This window comes from Diceros bicornis, chromosome 1 (genome assembly GCF_020826845.1).
Source record: "Diceros bicornis minor isolate mBicDic1 chromosome 1, mDicBic1.mat.cur, whole genome shotgun sequence".
NCBI lineage: Eukaryota > Metazoa > Chordata > Mammalia > Perissodactyla > Rhinocerotidae > Diceros > Diceros bicornis.
Window position 1 is genome coordinate 2093115 of NC_080740.1, and position 21159 is coordinate 2114273.

The window sequence follows — 21159 nt, forward strand, 5'->3', positions numbered from 1 at the left end:
GCTTCTTTAAGCCCATCTCTGATTTTATTCCTCTGGATTTCCCCTCGCTCTTCCTGGCGCTCAATGTCTGTGCCGTGTCTGTTTTCCCAAATCCTAGTCCCAGTTACCAGCACCATGGGGCAGCGAGGCAGGGGACTCTAGAGCTGGGCGACCTGGGTCCAAGTCCTGGCTCGAACGCTGCTGGCTATATGACCTTGGGCGGGTTAATTCTCTCTGTAGACTTCGTTGTCCTCACAGCACAAGGGACCATCATAGTACCTATGTCATGGAGCTCTTCCGGCGTCAAAAGAATTAGTCCAGGGAGGAGGGGGTGCCCCACACTGTTCTGTAGAGTTTGGGCTTCTTCCATGTCTAATGTGGGTTTACTGGTAAACATTAGCTGTTAGGAAAGATAAGACGATGGAGAACAGGCTTGATGATGTGCCGGGGGTAAGTACTTCAACATGTTGCTGTCTCTGCAGTGCTTCCGGTTCTCGGTGAATAAAGGAAGAAAGCCCTGACTAAGCTGTGCACCCTGGGCTTCTGTCTTTTTTTTAACCTCTTTACTGAGATACAATTTACATACCATACAATTCACCCATCTAAAGTGTACTATTCAACGGTTTTTTGGTATATAGCATTGTTAACTTTTTTAAGTTCTGGTAAAATATATATAAAATTTGCCATTTTATCCATTTTTAAATGTACAATTCAGTGGCATTAATTACATTCAAAATGTTATGCAACATCACCTCTATTTCGAAAACTTTCTCATCACCCCAAACAGAAACTCTGTGCCCATTAAGCAGTAACTCCCCATTCCCTCTCCCAGCAGCCTCTGGTAACCTCTAATCCGCTCTCTGACTCTATGAATAGCCTATTCCAGACATTCCATATAACTGGAATCGTACACTATTTGTCCTTTTGTGCGTGGCTTCTTTCTCTCAGCATGATGTCCTCAAGGTTCATCCATGTTGTTCCATTCGTGTGTCATGACTTCATTCTTTTGTGGTTGAATAAGATTCCATTGCGTGGACAGGCCACATTCTGTTGATCTGCTCATCCACGGGTGGACGTTCAGGTTGTCTCCACCTTTTGGCTGTTGTGAAATATGCTGCAGTGGACGTGGCGTACGAGGATCTGTCTGAGTCCCTGCTTTCTATCCACCTAGAAGTGGAGTTGCTAGGTTAAAGAGTAATTTTGTTTTAGCTTTTTGAAGAACTGCCCAACTATTTTTCTGGAAAACAGTTGCTTTTTGGTTATTCTCTCCTTTGGTGTCTGTCTCCCTCAGATTCTACTCCATTTCCTCCTGGCACCCAAGTTTAATTGCACTTCCAAGCAGCAGACATGTTCTCGTCCACCCTCCCAGCCAGGTGTCTCCCTCCACTTGTCTGAGGGAACAGCCCTCTTCTCTGTCCCTCATTGACCGGCCGAGCATGTGTTGCCCACTCTGGCCACACATCCGCCTCCTCACTTCATCTCTGTCCAGGGAGGGGACTCTTTGTAGAAGGTCATCCATAGGCCTCAGTCCACTTCAGTCACATGATGTCCCTACCACCTATAAAGTGAGGGAAGTCAGGGATGCAGAGCCAAAAGCCCTGCAGAATTTCAGCACTCCTTACATGGGCTCATTCATCCCCACAACTCCTTGCTTTGTTGTTCTCCATCGGCCTTGCTTGTGTTTAGGCGCAATTTGGCTACCCTGTCCAGCAGGAGAGTTGTTCTCCACTCTTCATTTGCTCACGGTTTCTCCACTTTTCTATGAGCAAGTGAATTAATTAATGAATACCCCAACAGACTGTAAGCCTGCCTCAGACAGCCATTCGGGTTGTTGGGCTAATTGTTAGCCCGGGTTTCTGGATGTCATTCATTTCACAATAAGGCTCCTAATTAATCTCAGCGCTGTTCTCACCAGAAGAAAGGCCGATTGGGAGAAACATCCCCAATTACCATGAGAAAGGAGATGTCAAGAGCCCTGTTGAGTCTTCCTGGCACCCACCCCTGTCTCAGATGAAACCCCCATGCGCGTACAGAGGCAGCCTGGTCCCCAACCGTGAAAACTAGAGGGTTGCGAGAGCGCGAGGCACGCCAGACCGCCCGACCCAACTCCTAGGAGCCTGCTGGGGTCCGCACACTCTCGTTTAGTAACGACGATCGCATTTCCCAAGACAGTGTGGAGAATCCTGCTGCCGTGTGTGTGCCATCAGAGGCAGCGCCGACTCTGCTCTCCCAGAAGCAGGCGGGGTTTTAATCCAGAAAAGCTAAGGGTCTCCTCTTTTGTCTGTGTTTTTGTGCCTGCAGGACAAAAGATCCTTCATCACCGAAGTGACATTTTAGAAACAGTGGTCCTGATCAACCCTTCAGATGAAGCGGTCAGCACTGAGGTAGGCATTCGGCTCTGCAGGGGCTCGGGCAGGGCCTCATGCAACGGACAGAGCCCCAGCGGGCTAGAGGGGCTGGGGAGGTGGCGGGAGAGGGGCCTGGGAGAGAGAAGCTCTGGGTCCACCCCCAGGGGTGCTTCCTTATCCCCACTCAGTGGCTGGTTCTCTGCATCGGTACCACCCCACACTGCCCCTCCCAATGAGGATAGGGTGGAAGATGCTAGTCAGAACTGTGATATTCTGTAGAGGAAATCGTGGGTATATTTGGAGGGTGTGCTGCTGGGATGGAGGCTGGCTGGGGGATAGGAGGGGAAATAGACTCCTCAGGCTGGGACATGGAGAACCCAGATTTGGAGAAGAACAGCATCGGAGACACAAGCCCCCTTTAGAGCCATCCTGCCCACCCCTTACTACTGTTGAAAGGCAGGAGAGCATGGCGGTCAGGAGCTTGGCCTCTGGTGCCAGACTGCCTGGGTTCTACCGCTTACTAGCTGGTAGCCTCAGGCAAGTTACTTCCTATCTCTGTCTCAGGCTCCACCTCTGTGAAATGGAGATCACATCTAATGTTCATATTCAGCGTTGTGCTTAGGAGTGTCGCATACTTAGAAGAGAGTGTGGCACATTACAGCTGAAATATAAATGTGGGCTGTTCTTATCACTAACATTATTGTTACCATCATATGAAATGGTTGCTGGAGAGAGTAGCTGGGGATTTCAGAGCCTCCTGTAAGATGAGAACTTGGCTAGAGCCGGGACTCCCTGATCACCCAGGCCACAGGAGTTGAGGCATCTCCATGCCCCACTCCCTGTGTTGCGTTTGGCACCTTCGAGATTGAGTGCTGCTTGGACATTAACGTAGCTGCAGTCCCGGGGCCTCCATTCTCTGCAGCATCTCTTCTGCCCACGCTTGGAGCATCTCTTTGACTGTAGCCCGTTTTTTAAAATTGAGATATATAATTCACATACCATAAAATCTATCGTTTGAAAAAGTGCAATTCATTGGTTTTTAGTATATTCACAAAGTCGTGCAACTGTCATCACTATCTGATTCCAGAACATGTCCGTCACCCCCCAAAACCCTGAACCCGTTAGCAGTCACTCCCCACTCTCTCCAGCCTCAGGCAACCACTAATCTACTTTTTGCCTCTATGGATTTGCCTATTCTGAGATAATGGAATCATACAATCTGTGGCCTTTTGTGTCTGGCTTATTTCACTTAGCATAATGTTTTTTTTTTTGTTTGTTTGTTTTGATTATCACTTTTTTTTTTTATTGATGTTTTAATGGTTTCTAACATTGTGAAATTTTGGGTTGTACATTTTTGTTTGTCCATCACCATATATATGACTCCCTTCACCCCTTGTGCCCACCCCCCACCCCCACTGCCCCTGGTAACCACAGTCCAGTTTTCTCTGTCCATGTGTTGGTTTATATTCCACATATGAGTGAGATCATACAGTGTTTGTCTTTCTCTTTCTGGCTTATTTCACTTAACATAATACGCTCCAGGCCCATCCATCCAGGCCCATCCATGTTGTTGCAAATGGGACGATTTTGTCTTTTTTTATGGCTGAGTAGTATTCCATTGTATATATATACCACATTTTCTTAATCCAATCGTCTGTCGAGGGACACTTAGGTTGCTTCCACTTCTTGGCTATGGTGAATAATGCTGCAATGAACATAGGGGTGCATAAGCCTCTTTGGATTGTTGATTTCAGGTGCGTTGGATAGATTCCCAGTAGTGGGATGGCTGGATCATAGGGCATCTCTATTTTTAATTCTTTGAGGAATCTCCATACCGTTTTCCATAGAGGCTGCACCAATTTGCATTCCCACCAGCTGTGTATGAGGGTTCCTGTTTCTCCACATCCTCTCCAACATTGGTTGTTTTTTGTCTTGGTGATTATAGCCATTCTAACAGGCGTGAGGTGGTATCTTAGTGTTGTTTTGATTTGCATTTTCCTGATGATTAGTGATGTTGAGCATCTTTTCATGTGCATCTTTTCATTTTTGAGAGTCATCCACATTGTGCACGTATCAGAACATCGTGCCTTTTTATGGCTGAATACTATTCCATTGTATGGCTAGACCTCATCGAGTTTATCCGTTCGTCAGTTGATGGACATTTGGGTTGCTTCCACTTTCTGGCTGTCATTATGTCGCCTGTTTGTATCGCAATTCTGTCTGCTCCCATCAGCAGGACCTGTTTGACAATCCGTGAAGGCACAGGCTGAGGCAAGTGACGGGCTAGCGATCTCTCTGTGACTCACAGAATCAGGAAGTGCATACAGTTTTAAAAAGCTGGAGGATTAATATTTATCCCGGCAAAGTGCCTGGAACAGCTGTGAGAAATGGAAAAGGAAAAACTACGGAATTTCTTTAAGGAATCCAGGCTTGCCTGTGGAACAGCTGGGCTGGCGCAGTTACCTGGGTCCGTGTGTGTTTCCTGGATTCACTGTGGGGTTCTTGGGGCAGTGGGTTTGTGTCCCCCCCTTTGTGCCTAGCCCGATGCCTGGCAGTCAGTTTGTGCTGAACTGCACGGGGCTCAGAACGAATGCCGTGTCTCTGCTGAAAGACAGGCTGGCTTCCTGCTACTTAAAGAACAGAGGGTTCTTTTGTGCAAACCATTTACAATTCTCTTTAAGAGTCCCATTCGGGGCAGCCCTTTGTGTTCCCCGGTCAGCACCTGGCTGATGCCACTGAAGGCTGCACTTGGAGCTGTGTGTTTGGTGTCTGGCTTGGAAGGAAAGGGACCCTGGATGGGAGGGCTGACTTGGGACCCCAGTGGAAACCTGTGTTCCCTGCGGCAGCCATTGGGGGACCTGGCCTGTGTCTGGTGACTCAGCATGTGAGATAGTCGTAAGTCCCACAGACCGCCTGCTGCTTGCAGACACAGCTGTGGGACGATGGTTGCCAGCTGTGGAGACGGCTGTGAAGAAGACAAGGAAACTAGGACAGAAAGTCAGCTACCGCTGCTGTCGTGGGTATAGCCAGACTGGGAAAACGGCATTCACGGGCCAGCTGATGACCACAGTCCTTGGCTCTGTCCGACTCCCACTGGAATCTGCGTACCAGAGAATGAGTAATTTTGTTGGTAATAAACTCCAAGCCCACCAGGGCCAGCGCTGTCCTGAGGGGGACGGCGGTGCTGCCCAGCTCATATCCGCTCCCTGTGCTTCTTTTCAGGTGCGTTTGATGATCACTGACGCCGCCAGACACAAGCTGCTCGTGCTCACGGGGCAGTGCTTCGAAAACACCGGAGAGCTCATTCTGCAGTCGGGCTCTTTCTCCTTCCAGAACTTCATAGAGATTTTCACCGATCAAGAGGTGAGCTCCTATGCTGGATTATCTGGGCTTTCCCGTTGCTTGGTCATTGTTGTAGCTGGAGGCTGCTCTTTGAAAGCGCTCCAGGGAGACAGGAGAAGGGGAGGGAGTGTGCCACCTCCTTTGAAACAAGCAAGGCTGCGGGCTCCGATGCTCCGTAGTTCTGTGGCTCATCACGGAAGGAGTTTAGAGCGCTCATCTATGATTAATTGGAAGCATTCTTAATGTGCCGGAGATACAGATGGAGGGGGATTGGAACAGTCAGCATTTTACAGATGGCAAAAATGATGGCTAACTTGAAATGACAGAGCCCAAAAGAAACCCAGGTTTCCTGTTTTCTGAAAGAATACTCTGAAGATCTTGTGGGCTTTTAGTAGGATTTAACTGCCCTGAATCTCTTTCTATACTTGGCCTTACTTTTCTTGGTCTAATTATTTTAATTTCTCTTACTTTTAATGCCTGATCCCAATGTTTGAACTTGGGCTACTTGAACCACTCAAGAAAGAGAGGGCTCAAGAAAGGGAAGCATGTAGGAAAATGGGGCACGTCCGTGGGACACATCCGTGCCCCAAGAAAAAGATGGGTGAAGTAGCTGGATCAAGCTGGCTCATTAATATTGCTAATGAATATATCTTATTCAAGGATGATACACGTGAAGTATTGAAAACTATATGACGTTAGCGGTATTTGGTAAAATCAGCTGGAAGATTTTCATTTGGTTATTTCTACTTGAGAATTTATCCTGGCTGGAAAACTTCTCTGTCCAAAATAACGTGCCTCTTTCATTTTGTTTATTTGTTTATAGTAGTTACAGAAACAATGCAGGGCTGTCACCATAGCAGGTTGGGGCTGCCCGTAGCTGATAGCAGATTTCTTCATGGGAAGGTTGAGGGATGTGCTGACAGGAAGAGTTACCACGTCTATTTAAAACCACCTTCCTGAGAACTTCCTGAGATGGCGGCCTCTCAGTCTCGGGGGTGCTGTGAGGGGCCATCTGTCTCTCTGCATTTAATCTCCCTGAGCCCTGTGCTCCATAGGGAGGTCTCGGTGTGCTCTCCATCGCTGACGAGAGCTATAAATACGCTGCCCAGCTTCATTTGGCTCACCTGGAGGCTTCTGTCAAAATACAAATGTCGAATGACATTACCACGTTTCACTCTCACCCACTGGAGGGGGATAAACAACTGTGAAAAGGAACATTTTACTTAGTGTTTGAAAGCTCAGCTCTCAGAAGCTGTGATGTCATCTCGGTCCTGAGGCAGAGAGCTCTGGCTGTGCACAGCGAGAAGAGGCCCCCGGGCTTACTCCCAGCTGGTATCGTCTATACCACTTCACAGTGAAGGCTTCCGCCCCGTCTTCCTCCAAGGCGCCCAGAGTTCAGGCTGCATGTCTTGTTCCTCTTGCGTCCACTGCACCCACACATGGTAAAGCCCACGAACCCTTGTTCAATTGCATGGAAATTCCCAGGCTAGGGCTATGATTCTCACTCCACCCGCTGCCCTGAGATTGTATGCGATCACTGTTACGTCAGAACCTTTTGCAAGATGGTTCATGTTGTGCCTGGGGGCAGTTGGGCATTTGTCTGGTAGCTCAGAGGTCACAGACACTATCAGCACCTTGCCTGGGCAAGGGAGAGAGCTGCAGAGGCCTGGAAACAGTCCAGTGGCCCAGTGACACGGGCGGGTGGTTAACTGGCCGCTGGTAGGCTCAGCTCCGCTCTGAGCTCCCAGCTCATTCGTGTGCACACGCGTGCCTCTCCTGCATTCCTGGGCAGTTCTAAAGTTAGTTTCTACCCCCATGTCATTGGTTTGTCTTTTTTGCAGTAAAACCAAATAGAGGACTATGTAAAGAAAAGGGTTTGTCATTTCCAGAACTTTAAATAAGGAGGTATCACAAGTCATCCATCTGGACCCCAAATAATACCTCGTTCCTTCTCTTTAAATAAGGCATAGTGTTATGAATATTGCTGCTTACATCATTTTTACTGGCCCATAGAAGTAGAATTTTGCACAATAGTCTGTGCATATATTAGAATTTACCACTAATTACAGAAGAAAAAGATACAGCCTTAACTGCAGAAGGTGAGTTCTGAGCAAGGGCACGTTCCCTGGGGTTTGTAATCACTGGGGTGAGTTCCCCAGGGCACACCTTTTGATTATACTCAGGCCGGTGTCGTTAAGGCGGGAGATGCTGCCATGTTCTCCTCAGCCTGCCACATAACCCCCATGCCAATACTTAGGAGAAAGTCACGCTCAACACATGTGGGAAAGGGCCTCTAGAGTCTTCCCTACAGACTAAATCTGTGGTGTCGGGGTTGGGGAAGGAGGATGAGGGGCAGGACACGGGGCAAAATTAGCTCTTCCTCTTCCCCAGCCAGAGCCACTCAGCCTTTATCTCTGTGACGCTGTGGACTTTGGAGACAGTACGTGCCACAGCCAAAGTGGGTGAAGATGGCTGGACAGACCAGTGGTGACCAGCCCTTCAGAGCTGTGATTGCCTGCCGCTGCCATGGAGACAGGGTTTGAGCACAGAGTGGCTCAGTAACAGGGGACCTCAAAGGCCATTTGGTGTCCAGCTTTGTTCCTTTTATCCAGTCCTTGATACATACTAGTCATTCCAAAGAAACCAGAAACACAATTTGGGAAAAACAAAAAACAATACATTTTTTTAACAAGAATAGCTAAAAATAAATGGACTGAAAAACAGAATTATCAGTGCATTGGAGCTTCAGGTTCTGGGAGTCTTAGTCATTGGAGATCAACTGCAAAACCAGAACAGTCATCTGGCTAACCCATCCCTCCCTGAAACCCAAGGATGGTGAAATCACCATCTCCTGGGGACGTTTTTCAGTCTCTCTGTTAGAAAGTTTTCCCTTATTTGTCTTATTTTATCTTAAAGGAAGGAATGTGATCCCTTTACCCACTGTTCTTCATAAGACAAGATATTGAAAGTTCCTACATTCCCTGGTTGCTGTCATTCGGGCCTGTTCCATTGGCAGGAGGAGGGTCTGGGCTGGGCTGGGGGAATCCAGGAGTTCAGTCTCGGTCGTGTTTAGTGCCCTGGCTAAACTGGTATCAGACAGTGGGATATGTGAGTCTAGAGCTCAGGGGACTCAGAGTCGGGCTGGAGCCCTTAGTGTGGAAGCCATCAGCAGGTGAGAAAACAGATGCAGTGATCTAGGGAGGGAAACGTATTCCAAGAGGAAGGGCCCATGTCTAGCCTTTAGAGGTTAAGGCCAAGAGAGGGAGCCAGCAATTCCAATTGGTTTGTTTGGTTTTGGTCCAGTTTCTCTAAAATGTCATGCCTCACACTGGACACCATAGTCCAGGGGTCACTGACCAGGTGAACGTCCATGTTCTGTAGTTTTCAGTACAATCTTCTATTAAATAAGTCCAAACGTTACTTTGGACCATCACCATCCACAGTTAAGTGTCAACGGGGAGCAGATGCAGGCTTTGAGGAGCTCTGTAGCTCACGTAATTTGGGGGCTCCCATTAAGAAACAGGAAACAACATTAGGAATCCACAGTTAAGCACAGAGCTGTGGGAGGAGACCATGCCAGTGAGGGGCCTGAAGTTTAAGCTCCTTTAGCTTTATGATAAATCCATCTGACTGACAACTAAAAGCCCTGAGTCTTTTCCATGGGTATCCTTGTTAAGCCACATCTCCCAATCCTGTACTTTACCCAGCTGGTTTATCAGACCCTACATTTATCCCTTTAGAATGCCATCCTGTTAGAGTTGACTTAGCCATCATCATTCCGATGTCAAGAGCTTTTGTAAATGTCTGAACTCTGCCTCGCCACATTTTGCTATGCCTCCCATTTTCATGGCATCCACAGATTGGATAAGCATGTCTTCACCACTTTTATCCAAGTCAATACTCAACAGGACATAGATGAGCCCTGAGGCCACCCATCGTAAACCTCCCTCCAGGTTGACACTAAGCAGCACGATTTATGTGGCTGGCTACAGATCCACCTAATTCTGCTATCTCACTGTTCAGAGATCCTGTTAAACATCTTGCTAAAACCCAGAGATACGCTGTCCACTCTATTTCCTCATTAGCCAAGCAAGTAACCTAATCAAAAAAGGAAATGTAGTTAGTAGACCATGGTTAGAAATTCAAATCTTATTTGATTAATATTATCTGCAGTAAAGTCATTTATTTCCCATATCTTCCTTCCTCTTCCAGTATGCCTGCATTTAATTAGAAACAGTAATTAACAAAAAAGACTGTCTTTGCCCGGAGCAATATTTCTTCCAGTTGTGTCTCTCATCCATCTCTATAAGAACAAGGGGAGGGTGGCAATCAGTGTGCTTGAGAAGGATTAGCAGGCTCGTGTCACTTGCCACGTGTCCACTGTGGGAGGACAGCATGCATCGAATTGGCCAAGTTCAATGCAGTTCAGCAAACATCTATTGAGCCTGAAGATGTCTTGGAGAAACAAAGGTAACAATGATACAGAGACAGAAGATGCGTTTCCTGCCCTCCAGGAACTTGCAGTGTAATGGGCTCCAAGAGCTGTCATATCTGCTGAGGTGATGATTCCCAGACTTGTCCTGAGGAAGCCTCAGTGTCCTGAGAGTCTAAGACCTCGCTGGAGGTTTTCTTGCACTGCTCTCATTGTTGGCTCCTCCCTCCTGCTCTCCTCCGTTCCTTGAATAAGCATTGACTGAGTGCCTCTGGGCACACTGGGCGCTGTGAGACCAGTCTTTGCCGCGAGGCCCTCACCCTCCAGTGTGCGTGCAGGTGCGCAGGTCTGGAAGCGGGCTCTGGGGACATGGGGCCTCGTTCCCGCTGTGCACCCCCAAGGCTGCTTTCTCCCCACTCCTCCCTGCCCCATTCCACCAGCTCCTTCCTGATGGGCTCTCTCCCCTCGTCTCGTCCTGCACCAGGGTCTGCTTCTTCCCGGAGGGACTGGATTTCCCTCTGAGAAGAAACCTTCCGGCAGTGCTGACCTTTTCTGCTCCCCTCGGATGTCATGGTTTTCCATTCCCCAGCCCTCTCTGCTGTTTATCACTCTACCCTTGACTTCCTCAGAATTCTGTGCAGCCTTCTTTTCTTTTGGGGTCATTTCCTTAGTTTCTGGGAACTCGCTGGGTAGAGACGAAAAGATGGAAAGGAGGGAGGATTCCTCGGGTCTTTTTACCTTCTCCTTGAACTTGGCAATGACATACTTCACATAAAAAGAGCTGGTGATGGAATGCCCCCTACACACAGCTGGATCAGACCTTAGCTGCCGCACCCCTCAGTTAGGGTGGAATTTCAAAAATTACAATGAGCCAAACTTAATTTTAAATTTTACTGCTAAAGGTTCAGCAGTTTGAGTGGTCCTAGGTCTCCCCTCTGTATTATATGTATTATAAATGTATTATAAATCATGAATGGTTTGCATGAGCTCCATGTGAGGATTGGGATGGAGAGAACCCTGCTTGCTATAGTGATGGTGATGAGGGTCTATGCTCATTATTGGACCGGAAACCTCATTTGGTGTTCCTTTTTGCTTTGGTCAATAAATAATTTGAGCAAAGACTCCCCCAAGGATGGTTACCATTTGCTTTTTCAGTTTTCTTAGTTTCCAAATAGTTGATTCTTATCCCTCTTGTAGGAGACTGTCAAGTTAAGTCAGAGGAAAACAGCAAAGTCAGAGACTTGTTCTTTTGCTATTTTGTGACCCTTCACATAAAATGTAGGACAAATAGGCTAACAAAGCAAAAAATGGCTATGTTACTGCACTCTAATGCAGAAAAATCAGAGTCTATAAATTACCCTTCTACACATACACACACTGGTAGCCCTCAGGATGTTAGTATCCCGGAGGTTGTATGAGACGGAGGAAGCCTCTCTAACAGCAGAAGGTGCGAGTTCAGACCTGCTGGCTCAGGGATGCCTGGACCAAGTGGAATCTTTGCTTTGCCCTTTCATCATTTGCTGTCAGGGACACAGAGCTCTTTTCACTTGAAACTCTGGGCTGATTTCTGAGCCTTGCTGCAGTGGAAAGAAGACTGGAGTTGATGGCATGGTCCTCCCTCACTGTTTACTAACTAAGACCATGAAACAAATGGCCATGATATGGAGGGAGAAGGAAAAGCTCATTTTCATTAAACCACAGTCTCTGTTTTGGTCTGATTTGCTCTTCAGCATTCCCACCCTATGGTACTAAACAACGTGTTAAAAACTTTTGAGCCAAATGTGATCTTAGCCACTCACACCCAGCTTGCCCTGAAAAGAACAGGAGCTATGAGAGAGCAGAACGTCTCACCTTGGGTTAAACGTGAGCACGTGGGGGCAGTCTGGCTGCCTGTTCATATAATTACCTAATTGCTTTAATCATCATGGCTTCAATCAAGTATTTGTATTTGCAGAGAAACTGCTGGATGAACCACTCATGCTTTAAATAGTGTGAATTGATGCCAGAACCAGTAATTTCTTATAGTAATGTGCATGCTGTGGCTTCCTGTCTCCAAGGGGGAAAAAACACACCAAACTTTTTCTTTTGTTCCTATCAAAATCTAAAAGTAGACGACACATGCTCTATCTAAATCCCTTTAATGTGTCCATCAGGCCTTTTTGCCAGGCCCAGTGGAATAAAGGAAAACATTTTATATCAGTGGTGAAATGACTCACGTAGCTTTTCCCAGTGACAATTTAATATTTTTTAAAGGGCATTTTTGCATGGCCAGTACCCAGGGGTGATATCCAAAGTGTTTCATAACCACTGTGGCACAGGCACTGGTCATCCAGATGGTCACTGGTCTTAGAACTGGAGCAGAGTGCTGGAGTTCCCCTGCTGGGCAAGAACAGATGGTGGAGGGGTGTCAGGGAGGTGCTGGTGGGCAGGGGTGCTTGAGGCAGAAGGGAGCAGTAGACAGGTCAGGACAGAGGCTGTTCACCTACCAGGATGGAAATATTTCAGCATTTACCCAACCAGCATCTTAGAAACCAGCCCCATGTGCACCCAGTGATCCTATAACAACACCTAGTGATAAATGGAGGTGATGATCAGTGATGACAGTCACTTAAACTTTTTCCTTCTTTCCTTCTTATTGTTTTTAAATCCCAGATTGGAGAATTACTGAGTACCACCCATCCTGCCAACAAAGCCAGCTTAACCCTGTTCTGTCCCGAAGAAGGGGACTGGAAGAACTCCAATCTTGACAGACACAACCTCCAAGACTTCATCAATATTAAACTCAACTCAGCTTCTATATTGCCAGAAATGGAAGGACTTTCCGAGTTTACCGAGTATCTCTCAGAATCAGTGGAAGTCCCATCTCCCTTTGATATCCTAGAACCTCCCACATCAGGGGGCTTTCTAAAGCTCTCCAAGCCCTGCTGTTACATTTTCCCAGGAGGGAGGGGCGATTCTGCATTGTTTGCAGTGAATGGATTCAATATGCTCATCAATGGAGGATCAGAAAGGAAATCCTGCTTCTGGAAGCTCATCCGACACTTGGACCGAGTGGACTCCATCCTGCTCACCCACATTGGGGATGACAATTTGCCTGGAATAAACAGCATGCTACAGCGGAAAATTGCAGAGCTCGAGGAAGAACAGTCCCAGGGCTCCACCACAAATAGTGACTGGATGAAAAACCTCATCTCTCCTGACTTAGGAGTTGTATTTCTCAATGTACCTGAAAATCTGAAAACCCCAGATCCAAACATCAAGATGAAGAGAAGCACAGAAGAAGCCTGCTTCACTCTCCAGTACCTAAACAAATTGTCTATGAAGCCAGAGCCTCTATTCAGAAGCGTAGGCAATACCATTGATCCTGTCATTCTTTTCCAGAAAATGGGAGTTGGCAAACTTGAGATGTATGTGCTTAACCCAGTCAAGAACAGCAAGGAAATGCAATATTTTATGCAGCAGTGGACTGGCACCAACAAAGACAAAGCTGAGCTAACCCTGCCTAATGGTCAAGAGATAGATATTCCGATTTCCTGCCTAACTTCAGTCTCATCCTTGATCGTGTGGCACCCAGCCAACCCTGCGGAGAAAATCATCCGAGTCCTGTTTCCTGGCAACAGCACCCAGTACAATATCCTGGAAGGACTGGAAAAGCTCAAACATTTAGACTTCCTGAAACAGCCGCTGGCCACCCAGAAGGATCTAACTGGCCAGGTGGCCACTGCTACCGTGAAACAAGTAAAACTGAAACAGAGGGCTGATAGCCGAGAAAGTCTGAAGCCAGCCACAAAACCAGTTCCCAGCAAACCTGTGCGAAAGGAGTCTAAAGAAGAAACCTCTGATGTCACAAAAGCTAATCATGTGGAAAAGCCACCCAAAGTTGAAAGCAAAGAAAAGGTAACAGTGAAAAAAGACAAGCCAGTAAAAGCAGAGACCAAACCTCCAGTGGCTGAAAAGGAAGTGCCCAGTAAAGAGGAGCTGCCTCCCGTGAAGGCCGAGGGGCCTGAAAAGCAAGGCGCAGATGTCAAACCCAAAGCCGCCAAGGAGAAGACGGTGAAAAAGGAAACCAAGGCCAAAACTGAAGAAAAGAAAGAGGAGAAGGAAAAGCCAAAGAAAGAAGTGGCTAAGAAGGAGGACAAAACCCCCATCAAGAAGGAGGAAAAGCCAAAAAAGGAAGAGGGGAAAAAGGAAGTCAAAAAGGAAGTCAAGAAAGAGGAGAAAAAAGAAGCCAAGAAAGAGGTTAAGAAAGAAACCCCACTGAAGGAAGCCAAGAAAGAGGTTAAGAAGGAAGAAAAGAAGGAAATTAAAAAGGAAGAAAAGGAGCCCAAAAAAGAAATTAAGAAACTTCCTAAAGATGCAAAGAAATCATCGACTCCTCTACCTGAAGCAAAAAAGCCACCCGCTGCATTAAAACCAAAAGTACCCAAGAAGGAAGAGCCCGCCAAGAAAGAGTCCGTTGCTGCCCCCAAGCCAAAGGAGAAGGGGAAAATTAAAGTGGTTAAGAAGGAGGGCAAGGCAGCAGAGGCTGCAGTGGCCGCCGTCGGCCCTGTGGCCACTGCAGCGGCCGTGGCGGCGGCAGCTGGAATAGCGACCACTGGTCCTGCCAAAGAGCTCGAAGCTGAGAGGTCCCTTATGTCTTCCCCCGAGGATCTGACCAAGGACTTTGAAGAGTTAAAGGCTGAAGAGGTCGACGTAGCAAAAGACATCAAGCCTCAGCTGGAGCTGATCGAAGATGAAGAGAAGCTGAAGGAGACCGAGCCGGTGGAAGCCTATGTCATCCAAAAAGAGACAGACGTCATCAAAGGTCCTGCTGAGTCCCCGGATGAGGGAATCACCACCACTGAAGGGGAGGGGGAATGTGAGCAAACCCCCGAGGAGCTGGAGCCAGTTGAGAAGCAGGGGGTGGAGGACACTGAAAAATTTGAAGACGAAGGAGCAGGTTTTGAAGAATCCTCGGAGGCTGGAGACTATGAAGAGAAGGCAGAAACTGAGGAGGCTGAGGAGCCAGAAGAGGAGGGTGAAGAAGCCGTGTGTGTGAGCGTGTCCAAGCACAGCCCCGTGGAGGAGGAGGAGAGCACGAAGGCTGAGGCAGACGTGCACATCAGGGAGAAGAGGGAGTCTGTGGCCAGTGGTGATGAGCGAGCAGAAGAAGACATGGACGAGGCCGTGGAGAAAGGGGAAGCTGAACAATCTGAAGAGGAGGCTGATGAGGAGGACAAAGCCGAGGACGCCAGAGAGGAGGAATATGAGCCTGAAAAAGTTGAAGCTGAAGATTATGTGATGGCTGTGGTTGACAAGGCTGCGGAGGCTGGTGGTGCCGAGGATCAGTATGGATTCCTTACCACCTCAACCAAGCAACTGGGAGCCCAGTCTCCTGTCCAAGAACCTGCATCTTCAATTCATGATGAGACTTTACCTGGAGGCTCGGAGAGTGAGGCCACCGCTTCTGATGAGGAGAATCGAGAAGACCAGCCTGAAGAATTCACTGCCACCTCTGGCTACACTCAGTCCACCATTGAGATATCCAGTGAGCCCACCCCAATGGATGAGATGTCTACTCCTCGTGATGTGATGAGTGATGAGACCAACAATGAAGAGACAGAGTCCCCATCTCAAGAATTTGTAAACATCACCAAATTTGAGTCTTCACTGTATTCTCAGGAATACTCCAAACCTGCTGCTACATCACTCAACGGATTATCCGAAGGGTCAAAAACAGATGCCACTGATGGGAAGGATTACAATGCATCAGCCTCCACCATCTCACCACCCTCATCCATGGAGGAGGACAAATTTATCAAATCAGCTCTTCGTGATGCTTACTGCTCTGAAGAGAAGGACATGAAAGCCAGTGCCACGCTGGAGATCAAAGACACCGTCTCAGCAGTTCCAGATGAAAAGCTCAGTCCACCCAAGAGCCCATCGCTGAGTCCATCTCCGCCATCACCCATAGAAAAGACTCCCCTGGGTGAACGTAGTGTGAACTTTTCTCTGACGCCCAATGAGATTAAAGTCTCAGCAGAGGCAGAAGCAGTCCCAGTGTCTCCTGAAGTGACCCAAGAAGTAGTTGAAGAACATTGTGCTAGTCCTGAGGATAAGACCCTGGAAGTGGTGTCTCCATCTCAGTCTGTGACTGGCAGTGCTGGCCACACACCTTACTACCAGTCTCCCACCGACGAGAAATCTAGTCACCTCCCCACAGAAGTCATCGAAAAACCAGCAGCAGTTCCGGTGAGTTTTGAATTCAGTGAAGCCAAAGATGAGAGTGACAGGGCTTCCATAAGCCCCATGGATGAACCTGTGCCTGACTCGGAGTCTCCTATTGAAAAAGTTCTGTCTCCTTTACGGAGCCCTCCCCTAATTGGATCTGAGTCTGCATATGACAGTTTTCTAAGTGCTGACGACAAGGCTCTTGGTAGAGGTACCGAAAGCCCCTTTGAAGGAAAGAATGGAAAAGAAGGCTTTCCAGACCAAATAAGTCCAGTTTCTGACATGACTTCCACTGGTCTCTTCCAAGACAAACAGGAAGGGAAAAGCATGGACTTTATACCAATAAAGGAAGACTTTGGTCAAGAAAAGAAAACTGACGATGTTGAAGCCATGAGTTCTCAATCAGGACTGGCCTTAGATGAAAGGAAGTTAGGAGGAGATGTTTCTCCTACACAAATAGATGTCAGTCAGTTTGGATCTTTTAAAGAAGACACTAAGATGTCCATTTCTGAAGGCACTGTCTCAGACAAGTCAGCTACTCCCGTTGATGAGGGTGTAGCGGAAGACACATACTCTCACATGGAGGGTGTGGCCTCAGTCTCCACAGCTTCCGTGGCTACCAGCTCATTTCCAGAGCCAACAACAGATGACGTGTCTCCTTCTCTGCATGCTGAGGTTGGCTCCCCACATTCCACAGAAGTAGACGACTCCCTTTCAGTGTCTGTCGTGCAAACGCCTACCACTTTCCAGGAAACAGAAATGTCTCCATCTAAAGAAGAATGCCCGAGACCAATGTCAATTTCTCCACCGGACTTCTCCCCTAAAACAGCCAAATCCAGGACACCAGTTCAAGATCACAGATCTGAACAATCCTCGATGTCTATTGAATTTGGCCAAGAATCCCCTGAGCACTCCCTTGCTATGGACTTCAGTCGACAGTCTCCAGATCACCCTACAGTGGGTGCAGGTATGCTTCACATCACTGAAAATGGGCCAACTGAGGTGGACTACAGTCCTTCTGACATGCAGGACTCGAGTTTATCACACAAGATCCCACCGACGGAGGAGCCGTCCTACACCCAAGATAATGATCTTTCTGAGCTCATCTCAGTATCTCAGGTCGAGGCCTCCCCATCCACCTCTTCTGCACACACCCCTTCTCAGATAGCTTCTCCTCTCCAGGAAGATACTCTATCCGATGTCGTTCCTCCCAGAGATATATCCTTATATGCCTCGCTCACCTCTGAAAAAGTGCCAAGTCTGGAAGGAGAGAAGCTCTCCCCTAAATCTGATATTTCTCCACTCACCCCAAGAGAGTCCTCTCCTTTATATTCACCTAGTTTTTCAGATTCTACCTCTGCAGTCAAAGAGAGCATAGCAGCTTGCCACACTCCCTCTCCTCCACCAACGGATGCAGCATCCACAGAGCCCTATGGCTTCCGTGCCTCGATGTTATTTGATACAATGCAACACCATCTAGCCTTGACTAGAGATTTGACCACATCGGGCATGGAGAAGGACAGTGGAGGGAAGACCCCTGGTGACTTCAGCTATGCCTATCAAAAGCCCGAGAAAACAACCAGCTCCCCAGATGAAGAAGGTTACGACTATGAGTCTTATGAGAAAACCACCCGGACCCCAGATGTGAGTGGCTATTATTATGAGAAGACAGATATAACCTCTGAATCTCCATGTGACAGCGGCTATCCCTATGAGACCATTGAGAAAACCACCAAGAGTCCTGAAGACGGTGGCTATGCCTATGAAATTACTGAAAAGACCACACGGACCCCCGAAGAGGGTGGGTACTCATATGAGATAAGTGAGAAGACGATAAGGACCCCTGAAGTGAGTGGTTACAGCTATGAAAAGACCGAGAGGTCTAGAAGGCTCCTGGATGACATCAGCAATGGCTATGATGACTCTGAAGATGGCGGCCACACACTTGCGGATTCCAGCTACTCTTATGAGACCACAGAGAAAACTGCCAGTTTCCGTGAGTCTGAAAGTTATTCCTATGAGACATCTACTGCAGCTGCACGAACCCCTGATACTTCCGCGTACGGTTACGAGACTGCAGAGAAAATCGCTAGAACCCCCCAGGCGTCTACATACTCCTATGAGACTTCAGAGCAGTGCTACACTGCAGAAAAGAAGTCCCCCTCAGAGGCTCGCCAGGATGTGGACTTATGCCTTGTGTCCTCCTGTGAATACAAGCACCCTAAGACAGAGCTGTCACCCTCCTTCATTAATCCCAATCCTCTCGAGTGGTTTGCCAGTGAAGAGCCAACTGAAGAGTCGGAGAAGCCCCTCACCCAATCAGGGGGAGCCCCACCACCTCCAGGAGGAAAGCCACAGGGGCGACAATGTGATGAAACCCCTCCCACCTCAGTCAGCGAGTCGGCCCCATCCCAGACCGACTCTGATGTCCCCCCAGAGACTGAAGAGTGCCCCTCCATCACAGCTGATGCAAATATCGACTCTGAAGATGAATCGGAAACCATCCCCACAGACAAAACCGTCACGTACAAGCACATGGACCCACCTCCGGCCCCCCTGCAGGACCGCAGCCCTTCTCCACGCCACCCTGACGTGTCCATGATGGACCCGGAGGCCTTGGCCATTGAGCAGAACCTGGGCAAAGCTCTGAAGAAGGACCTGAAAGAGAAGACCAAAACCAAAAAGCCAGGCACAAAGACCAAGTCGTCATCACCTGTCAAGAAGGCTGACGGGAAGTCCAAGCCCTCTGCAGCTTCACCAAAGCCAGCAGGCTTGAAGGAGGCCTCAGAGAAGGCGTCCAGGGTGGCGTCTCCCAAGAAGAAGGAATCTGTGGAAAAGGCCACAAAAACCACCCCCACTCCCGAGGTCAAAGCTGCACGTGGGGAAGAGAAAGACAAGGAGACCAAGAATGCTGCCAATGCCTCCACGTCCAAATCGGTGAAGACCGCGACAGCAGGTAGGTGGCAGGGCCGGCCTCCCGATACGGGCCGCGACGATGCTGCTTTTACCTGGAGCCTCTGAACTTCCACTCAACCTTGTGCTGGGCAATGAGAGAGCACAGCTCGGTGCCCTCTCTCCCCTGTACTATTCTTTTCTGCCAAAAGGTTCAGATCTCACGTGGCCCTTGGGCTTGGGGATAGCTCAGCATATGGCCCCAAGCAGCTCTGATTCCCCAGAGGCCACTCCTGGGTCTGCTCCATTCTGCGGCACAGCAACCACAGCCTTGTTCTGAATCTTCAGAACCAGGCTCCTCTGGAAGACTGTGTTGGTGCTCGCTTTAGCTACACTGGCCCCAGAATCAAGCTGAGGCGACAAAGGCCAGCTCCCCAAGGCCTAGGGAGAACCAGAGTTCCAAGAGAAGCCTGGAATGACTAGTGTAGGCCCCAGATTTAGGTTCCATTTCTTTTATAAAATTCTTTTTAAATAAAACATTTTAAAATTAAAAATTATAAAATTTTTAATTAAAAAAAGTCACCAGACTGGAGATGCATCCCCATTAAAGGCAGTGCTGTGGTTTCTTATCAGCCAACACAGACCGTCATTTCAGTTGACCAGCGGGTGCCCAGTACAAATCAAGAAGAAAGCACGGGAGGCTCTTGTCCCACTCTGGCCCCTGCCTCACTGATGGAGACGCAGAATTCTGCTTCAGGTGGAAAGTCCACTTGGCAGCAGCAGATGTCCCTGACTGCGAGCATTCCCCTTTTGGCCCTGATTCCCAGGTTTATCAGGTTCTCAGAAGTGCCCTGGGTTTTTGATGGAACACGTCTCTGATGGCCCAGCTTCATCCTGTTGCTTCAAACCAATCACAGGGATTTGCATGAATACATCTTATTTGCTTTACATAGTTATTCAGGTTATGTTGTGTTACAAAGTAATGTAAACTTGCCCAAATGTGTAAAGCAAAAGCTAATTTCAATAACATTTCCTTGATTTATTAGGGAAAATCTGATAGATGAACCTTTGGGACTCTCAAATTCCATACATTTTAGGAAGTATTAGTTACAGCTGCAAATTTTTACTTGAAGCAACATGGAGCATCAATTTTAAGACTTGACTCTCCTCAGATTTCCCCTTTTTACACGCATGTGGAAGACAAACTGAATTCATTCATGCTTAGAATTAATGGAAAACCAACAGATAATTAACCCCCCGGTCTGAAAGAGTTACAACTGACCTGCCTTTAGGAGAAAACATGAAATCATCCCAACAGATAAAAACCAACTGAAATTTGCCACCAAACTTGCCAAATATATATGCTAGCCCACACAATTTTTTAAAACATTTTGTGTCATTTAAAGAGAAAATTTTAAGGCAAAGTAATAAAGATGAGTGGATTTGAATTTACTTTGAAGATGCTTTTCCAATAGGTTTCTAAAAAGACAAAATTGCACTATTGATTGATTTTTCATAATTAATCGACTCGTGTCAGTTCCCTAGCTTGTGGTTCTGTGAGCAACGTTCATTTGGTGCGCATGGGAGTGATTTTGGGTGCAAGGGAAAATTGCAGAGATTTTTAATCATTAGAAGAAAGGTAAGTCGCAAACATGCTACAAGTCAGAATTCTTTGGGAGCCCTACACACAGATATTTTGAGGGCTTTCAACCCAGATTCATTAAAATGGCTGGTTAATCTATTCATAAAATGAGTCAGTCTACCTGAATATCAGCTTGGCTGATTCTCACCCCTCCCCCCGACTCCCCCGAAAATAAAACTGGACAATTGATGGACTTCATTGGTGGTTTTGACTCTGTGATGACAGTGTTTAAACATCCTGTGGAGAAAGGAAAGAGGATTAAGTATATAGGGTCCAGCTGATATTTTAAATGGCTTTCCAGCAGTGGTCTCAAA

At 47.7% G+C, this 21159-nt stretch overlaps 1 protein-coding gene across 1 annotated transcript in view; it reads left to right on the forward strand.

The window, feature by feature from the left end:
- Window positions 1–21159, forward strand: part of MAP1B (microtubule associated protein 1B) — a 90183-nt gene that overhangs the window by 62133 nt on the left and 6891 nt on the right. The window contains exons 3-5 of the mRNA XM_058558781.1: window positions 2281–2363; window positions 5550–5690; window positions 12754–19267. Coding sequence (XP_058414764.1) covers window positions 2281–2363; window positions 5550–5690; window positions 12754–19267 — 6738 coding nt within the window. The remainder of the gene's footprint in view (window positions 1–2280; window positions 2364–5549; window positions 5691–12753; window positions 19268–21159) is intronic.